The 8,951-nt window shown below is 42.6% G+C and overlaps 1 protein-coding gene across 1 annotated transcript in view; it reads left to right on the forward strand.

Annotated features, from left to right (window-relative positions):
- The first annotated feature begins 5,493 nt into the window (after positions 1 to 5,493).
- The window catches only part of LOC145876406 (tripartite motif-containing protein 16-like), a 10,566-nt gene continuing 7,108 nt past the window's right edge, over positions 5,494 to 8,951 (forward strand). Inside the window, exons 1-2 of the mRNA XM_082972185.1 lie at positions 5,494 to 6,150; positions 6,584 to 6,679. Coding sequence (XP_082828311.1) covers positions 5,554 to 6,150; positions 6,584 to 6,679 — 693 coding nt within the window. The 5' untranslated portion in view covers positions 5,494 to 5,553. The remainder of the gene's footprint in view (positions 6,151 to 6,583; positions 6,680 to 8,951) is intronic.

An 8,951-nucleotide genomic window follows, 5' to 3' on the forward strand; every position in this document is an offset into this window, starting at 1 on the left:
CCCTCTGCTCTCTCTGCTCTCTCTCTCCCTCTGCTCTCTCTGCTCTCTCTCTCACTGCTCTCTCCCTCTGCTCTCTCTCTCTGCTTTCCCTGCACTCTCTCTCTCTGCTCTTTGCTCTCTCTGCTCTCTCAGCCTGCTCTCTGTTCTCTGCTCTCTCTGTTCTCTGCTCTCTCAGCCTGCTCCCTCTCTCTTCTCTCTCTGCTCTCTCTGCTCTCTCTCTCTGCTCTCTCTGCGCTCTCTCTCTCTGCTCTCTCTCTCTGCTCTCTGCGCTCTCTCTCTCTGCTCTCTGCTCTCTCTGCTCTCTCTCTCTGCTCTCTCGCTCTCTCTCTCTGCTCTCTCTGCTCTCTCTGCTCTCTCTCTCTGCTCTCTCTGCTCTCTCTCTTTCTGCTCTCTCCCTCTCTGCTTTCGTGTCTTTGGTTATGCCAGATTAAGTGATATGACATGCTATCCTATAAAATCCTTTCTCTGTAATTAATATCACCTGATTAGCTAATCATGTAAATGTAATTAACTAGAAAGTCGGGACACCACGGAAGAGTGTTTATAGAGCCATTATCTTCCGAATAAACTCTTAACCTGATGGGGATAGGGGGAAGTATTTGCACGGCCGGATAAAAAACATACCCGATTTAATCTGGTTACTACTCCTGCCCAGTAACTAGAATATGCATATAATTAGATTTGGATAGAAAACACTCTAAAGTTTCTAAAACTGTTTTAATGGTGTCTGTGAGTATAACAAAACTCATATGGCAGTCAAAACCCTGAGACAAATCCTAACAGGAAGTGGAAATCTGATGTGTGGAATCACTTTCAAGCCTTTGCCATTGAAACTCACAGGGACTTATTAATCATTTAGCACTTCCTAAGGCTTCCACTAGATGTCAACAGTCTTTACAAAGTGGTTTGAGTCTTCTATGGTAGAAACTGACCCAAAGAGAGGCTTGGGAAGTTGGTCACAGGGGGAGGTTCATTACTACTATGACGTCGGCGCCCATGGGAACCCTTTTGTTCCGAAACGTTTAGTAAGACAATGCAATCGTCCGCCTTGAATATTATTGAAGCTCTGGTTGAAAAAGGCCCTAAAGATTTATGTTATACAACGTTTGACATGTTTGAACGAACGTAAATATATATTTTTTGCACATTCGTGACGACATGTCCCGCGCGCTTCAGTACATTATGAGTAGCCTTTGGAACGCGCTAACAAGAAGGAACTATTGGGACATAAATTATTAACTTTTTCGAACAAAACTACATTTGTTGTGGACCTGGGATTCCTGGAAGTGCCTTCTGATGAAGATAATCAAAAGGTAAGGGAATATTTACAATAGTATATTTGATTTTAGTTGGTTCCAAGATGGCGCTAACCTGTATCGCCTAGCCTATTTTTCTGAGCATACCACGTCGTTTATTGCAAAGTGTGATTTCCCAGTAAAGTTATTTTTAAATCTGGCAATGCGGTGCCAAATGGCCAAGAGGAGAAGACTGAGGGACACATGATGGAGGCAATGTCTGAAACCTATCGTCTTCACTCCTTTGAGTACCGGACTCCGGTTGCTTGGATGGGTAGTCATGCTGTAGAGCGTGACCATTCTGGACTTCCTCCAGATGGTACCTAAGGGTGGTATTCTGCTGCATGGCAGAGTCCACTTGAGTACTTAGAGTACTGATTTTTGGACACGTGAGTGTCGCACTTGCTCCTTTCGGCTATAAAAAATGATACAGCTGTCTTTCATAAGATCAAACTGAACTAACTGCTATCTTGAAATGTTGAAAAAGTGTTTTTAAATAGCTCAGTCTTATCACTCAATATGAGTCAAAATCTGTCACTTCCAGGAGTGCTCATTTTGTCAAAAATGAAAAAAATAACCCAACTCAAACATCTGCTACCTTGAAATGTCCAAAAAAGGTATTTAAATGGGCCAACCAGACATCTTCTGGAGAGAAGAAGGCTCGATCTTCTCTCAAGAAGGACAATCTTCATACCATAAGATAGTTCTTCTTGAGAGAAGATAATGAGACGGTCAGGTAGAGAAGACCAGACAAATGGTCCACCCACACAGACCTTGTGGTGAAGAAATCAGAACAGCACCTCTTCAACCTCCGGAGGCTGAAACCACAGTGTCGCAACCACAGGGCTCTCCAGAGGGTGGTGCGTTCTGCCCAACATATCACCGGGGGAAAAGTGCCTGCCCTCCAGGACATCTACAGCACCTGGTGTCACAGGAAGGTCAAGAAGATCATCAAGGACCTCAGCCACCCAGAGGAACTCAGCCACCCAGAGGACCTCAGCCACCCAGAGGACCTCAGCCACCCAGAGGACCTCAGCCACCCAGAGGACCTCAGCCACCCAGAGGACCTCAGCCACCCAGAGGACCTCAGCCACCCAGAGGACCTCAGCCGCTGGTCACTTTAATAATGTTTACTGTTTTACCCACTTCATATGTATATACTGTATTCTAGTCCTGGTTCATCCTATATAACTACTGCTGTCCACTTCATATGTATATACTGTATTCTAGTCCTGGTTCATCCTATTTAATTATTGCTGTCCACATACTGTTCTTCAGATATACTACATATTTGATCCATATTACCTATACATCCCTTTACATTTATATATACACTACCGGTCAAACGTTTTAGAACAATTAAGGGTTTTTCTTTATTTGTACTATTTTCAACATTGTAGAATAATAGTGAAGACATCAAAACTATGAAATATCAGATATGGAATCATGTAGTAGCCAAAAAAAGTGTTATATTTATATATTTTATATTTGAGATTCTTCAAAGTAGCCACCCTTTGCCTTGATGACAGCTTTGCACAATCTTGGCATTCTCTCAACCAGCTTCATGAGATAGTCACCTGGAATGCATTTCAATTAACAGGTGTGCCTTGTTAAAGTTAATTTGTGGAATTTCTTTCCTTCTAAATGTATTTGAGCCAATCAGTTGTGTTGTGACATGGTAGGGTTGGTATACAGAAGATAGCCCTATTTGGTAAAAGACCAAGTCCATATTATGGCAAGAACAGCTCAAATAAGCAAAGAGAAACGACATGAATGTAAAAATAAAGAAAAACCCTTGAATGAGTAAGTGTGTCCCAACATTTGACTGGTACTGTATATATATATATATACTCCAGACTGGTTCTCTGTATATATATATACTCCAGACTGGTACTGTGTGTATATATATATATATATATACTCCAGACTGGTTCTGTGTATATATATATACTCCAGACTGGTACTGTGTGTATATATATACTCCAGACTGGTTCTGTGTGTATATATATATATATATATATACTCCAGACTGGTTCTGTGTATATATATATATACTCCAGACGGGTACTGTGTGTGTATATATATATATATATTATATATATATACTCCAGACTGGTTCTGTGTGTGTGTATATATATATATATATATACACTCCAGACTGGTTCTGTGTGTATATATATATATATATATATATATATATACTCCAGACTGGTTCTGTGTGTATGTGTGTGTATATATATGTGTGTATATATATATACTCCAGACTGGTTCTGTGTGTGTGTGTATATATATATATATATATATATATATATATATATTATATATATATATATATATATATACACACACACATATACACACATATATATATATACACACATATACACACAGTATATACTCACAGTATATATATTTATATTCCAGGTCTCCAACATTGCTCATCCTAATATTTCTATATTTCTTAATTCCTTTACTTTTTACTGTCACGTCCTGACCAGTAATAGGGGTTATTTGTTATTGTAGTTTGGTCAGGACGTGGCAGAGGGGTGTTTGTTTTAGGTGGTTCGGGCTATGTATTTAGGTAGAGGGGTGTTTGGTTTATGTGGTTCGGGCTATGTATTTAGGTAGAGGGGTGTTTGGTTTATGTGGTTCGGGCTATGTATTTAGGTAGAGGGGTGTTTGGTTTATGTGGTTCGGGCTATGTATTTAGGTAGAGGGGTGTTTGGTTTATGTGGTTCGGGCTATGTATTTAGGTAGAGGAGTGTTTGGTTTATGTGGTTCGGGCTATGTATTTAGGTAGAGGGGTGTTTGGTTTATGTGGTTCGGGCTATGTATTTAGGTAGAGGGGTGTTTGGTTTATGTGGTTCGGGCTATGTATTTAGGTAGAGGGGTGTTTGTTTTATGTGGTTCGGGCTATGTATTTAGGTAGAGGGGTGTTTGGTTTATGTGGTTCGGGCTATGTATTTAGGTAGAGGGGTGTTTGGTTTATGTGGTTCGGGCTATGTATTTAGGTAGAGGGGTGTTTGTTTTATGTGGTTCGGGCTATGTATTTAGGTAGAGGGGTGTTTGGTTTATGTCTATTGTAGTTCTATGTTTAGTTAATTGGGGTTGGACCTTCAATTGGAGTCAGCTGGTTATCGTTGCCTCTGATTGAAGGTCCTATAATTAGGAGTTTGTTTTGTCATGGGGGTTTTGTGGCAGATTGTTGCTGTGTATAGCTTTGTGCCTTACTGGCCTGTTCTTTGTCCTTTAATAAAAGAAGATGAGTGTACATTTTCCCGCTGCGTCTTGGTCTAAACCCTACGACACCTGTGACATTTACATTAGGGTGTATTGTTAGATACTACTGCACTGTTGGAACCAGGAACACAAGCATTTCACTACACCCACAATAACATCTACTAAATATGTGTATGTGACCAATAACATTTTTATTTGATTGTATTTTTGAAAGTGTTACATAATTCTCAATCCGCTTTGCGTCGTGCCTAAAAACAGCACTTAGCCGTGGTACTGTATATTAGCCATATACTGTCACCACTTCCACCGAAGTCATTTCCTCTCCTTGTTCGGCGGTCGGCGTCACCGGTCTTCTAGTCATCGTCGATCCACTTTTTCATTTTCCATTTGTTTTGTCTTGTTTTCTTACACATCTGGTTTCCATTTCCATCATGAATTGTTGTGTATTTAACCCTCTGTTCCCCCCCATGTCCTTGTGTGGAATTGTTTGTTTGTAAGTGCTTGTACTCTGTTACTGGTGCGCATCGGGTTTTGTACCCATGTAGGTTCGTTTTGTATTAAACTGCTCCGGCTATTACCTATCTCTGCTCTCCTGCGTCTGACTTCACTGCCACCAGGTCCGCAATCCTTACATATACCACACCTCCTCAGGCCTTATTGCTTATTAGAACACATAAGTGTATTATAAGGCATTATAAAGGTCATTAAAATAATTATAATATGTACTTCATAGAAACTGTTACCCTTTATATTCTAATAACTCACATTTTAAGATTCATTATTTCCTTTATTCCATGTTAAGGGCTCTAACCAAGGAACAAGACTATTTGTCTCCCTCTTGATGTTGCTTGCAGTTCCTCTCTCTCTTCCTCCCTCCCTCTAACCCCTCCCTCCCTCTAACCCCACCCCTCTGGCAGAACCAGGAAATCCATCCCCCTTCACAAACTCTCTTCTGAGGAAACGAAACTGATCTGAGTCTCTGTCTCGTCTGTCTGTGTGAGAGTGAACAACCGTCCCAATGGCTCAACAGGGAGTTCTGCTGGACCAGGACCAGTTCTGTTGTTCTGTCTGTCTGGATCTACTGAAGGAACCAGTCACCATCCCCTGTGGACACAGTTACTGTAGAATCTGTATTGAGGGCTGCTGGGATCAGGATGTTCTGAAAGGGGTCTATAGCTGTCCTCAGTGCAGACAGACCTTCAGTCCGAGGCCTACGCTGAGTAAAAATAACATGTTGGCTGAGCTGGTGGAGAAACTGAAGAAGACAGGACTCCAGGCTGCTCCCCCTCCTGCTCTGTGCTATGCTGGACCTAGAGATGTGGCGTGTGATTTCTGCACTGGGACCAGAAAGCAGAAAGCCCTCATGTCCTGTCTGGCGTGTCTGGCCTCTTACTGTGAGACTCACCTCCAATCTCACTACGAATCTCCTGCTTTGAAGAGGCACAAGCTGGTCAAAGCCACCGCACAACTACAGGAGAAGATCTGCTCTCATCATGATAAACTGCTGGAGGTTTACTGTCGTACCGATCAGCAGTGTATCTGTTATCTGTGTACAATGGATGAACATAAAGGCCATGATACAGTGTCAGCTGCAGCAGAGAGGACTGAGAAACAGGTAAGACCAGAACAACTTGTTGGTGACTGTCTGATAAACAAAGAATTAAAGATACAGTAGGAACTAAGGCTGTTTGAATATGAGATCATTGAAATGAAATAGATCCTCAGCAGAACAAATATGAACACAAACCTTGAGTATATTGATATGTTAACCCAGATTCTCCAGATGTATCACCATTTTATAATGTCAAACACTATTATCATTCTGAATGGCCTTTTATGAGTCCAAAGTTCAGTCTCAACCTGTTGATACATGTAGTCCTACCATAAAAACTATAATCATTCACATAGCAACAAATAAATATCATTTAGTAAATGGACCATCCATTTTTTTAGATCTTCCTCTCTATGGGCCCTATGTCACATTACTATACTATTGATCTACTGGACTAATAAAGCTTGATAGCTCATTGAAGAGTGATTCTCCACAGAGGCAGCTGGGGATGAGTCAGCAGAAGGTCCAGCAGAGATTCCAGGAGAGAGAGAAGGAGCTGAAGGAGCTCCAACAGGCTGTGGAGTCTCTCAAGGTGAGTATTGTTGACCAGAGGAGACACACCATTTCACCTGTCTCCTCCAGTCAGAGAGAGAGAGAGAGAGAGAGGTAGAGGGGCCCCTATCCAATCCCACTGACCCCACTGTTGGGAACAGGTTGTCACTGCTGAGGCAGTGAAGAAAGTAGAGGAGGATGGGTCAAGGCTGAAGAATCCTGAGAGGATCCCTGTGAGTAGTAGATCTGTGACAGCACAGAGGGATGGGCCAACCAGTGATATATGCTTCAGTAAGGTTGGCTTCTTAGTGTTCATAGCAAATGGTTATCAACTGTACCACAGAAATGGAATGTAAATCACAGAAAAAAATATGTTTTGGTGGCAGCTGCAGAGAAGTATTTGGTCATACTAGATTTGACTTCAGAAGAGTTCCAGGGTGTGTTGAGTGGTGGTGTCCCGTCCTCCCAGGCCGTTGGCCTGGTGCAGGAGCAGATAGGGTCAAAGTAGTGGAATGGGGTAGTGGGTTTTAATGAGTGTAGGGTTAGTTGGCCTGGTGCAGGAGCAGATAGGGTCAAAGTAGTGGAATGGGGTAGTGGGTTTTAATGAGTGTAGGGTTAGTTGGCCTGGTGCAGGAGCAGATAGGGTCAAAGTAGTGGAATGGGGTAGTGGGTTTTAATGAGTGTAGGGTTAGTTGGCCTGGTGCAGGAGCAGATAGGGTCAAAGTAGTGGAATGGGGTAGTGGGTTTTAATGAGTGTAGGGTTAGTTGGCCTGGTGCAGGAGCAGATAGGGTCAAAGTAGTGGAATGGGGTAGTGGGTTTTAATGAGTGTAGGGTTAGTTGGCCTGGTGCAGGAGCAGATAGGGTCAAAGTAGTGGAATGGGGTAGTGGGTTTTAATGAGTGTAGGGTTAGTTGGCCTGGTGCAGGAGCAGATAGGGTCAAAGTAGTGGAATGGGGTAGTGGGTTTTAATGAGTGTAGGGTTAGTTGGCCTGGTGCAGGAGCAGATAGGGTCAAAGTAGTGGAATGGGGTAGTGGGTTTTAATGAGTGTAGGGTTAGTTGGCCTGGTGCAGGAGCAGATAGGGTCAAAGTAGTGGAATGGGGTAGTGGGTTTTAATGAGTGTAGGGTTAGTTGGCCTGGTGCAGGAGCAGATAGGGTCAAAGTAGTGGAATGGGGTAGTGGGTTTATAATGAGTGTAGGGTTAGTTGGCCTGGTGCAGGAGCAGATAGGGTCAAAGTAGTGGAATGGGGGTAGTGGGTTTTAATGAGTGTAGGGTTAGTTGGCCTGGTGCAGGAGCAGATAGGGTCAAAGTAGTGGAATGGGGGTAGTGGGTTTTAATGAGTGTAGGGTTAGTTGGCCTGGTGCAGGAGCAGATAGGGTCAAAGTAGTGGAATGGGGTAGTGGGTTTTAATGAGTGTAGGGTTAGTTGGCCTGGTGCAGGAGCAGATAGGGTCAAAGTAGTGGAATGGGGGTAGTGGGTTTTAATGAGTGTAGGGTTAGTTGGCCTGGTGCAGGAGCAGATAGGGTCAAAGTAGTGGAATGGGGTAGTGGGTTTTAATGAGTGTAGGGTTAGTTAGTTAGAAGGGTGTTTTTTAGTATTATCATAATTTCCCCTTTTCCCATTTTGTATCCCATAATATCATGGATTTATATTATAGTCCAGTTGAGGCAGGTGAGATGCCTTTGGATATACGACGTAATAAATTGTCATTAGCTTATTGGGTTGAAAGGCTGTGAGGTTGAGCATCCCACTGCTACTGTTCTAGATGACTGTTGGGAATATACTAGTAGACAAGGCAGTGGTTTTGGTTGGACAGTTGGAAAGCTTGCTGATGAGAGTAGTTTCAGGGAGTTGGAGGTTGGCCCTTTCTGTGGTGATAGGGGATGTTCCTCCATGGTTACTCCCAGATCCTGTTGTTGATCTAACCTTGGTAGACAAAAGGAAAGATTGGGTCAGAAGTCAGTGATAAAGGGAAACTGGTTGACAATTACATTGGTAGAAGTTGTTATGCTTTTTTTTACCTCTTTTCACAGATGGATCCAAGGGCCCAGATAGTGGGCCCACAGGAGCAGGTGTTTACCTTCCTGAATGTGATGTGCAGATATGTAGAAGACTAACAGATGAACTGTCAGTGTACTCAGTTGAACTGTTGGTGATAATAGTTGTCCTCCAGTGGGTGGAGGACGTACAACCTGTTAGAATTATAGTATCCTCAGATTCTCTGTCTGTATTGAATAGTTTATCATCTGGTAAATCTATTAGGAGTGACCTACTATTGGAGGTATTAATGTTATTATGGAGAATTGAGAGAA

Source organism: Salmo salar, unplaced genomic scaffold, assembly GCF_965601325.2.
Source record: "Salmo salar unplaced genomic scaffold, fSalSal1 ptg000587l, whole genome shotgun sequence".
Lineage (NCBI taxonomy): Eukaryota > Metazoa > Chordata > Actinopteri > Salmoniformes > Salmonidae > Salmo > Salmo salar.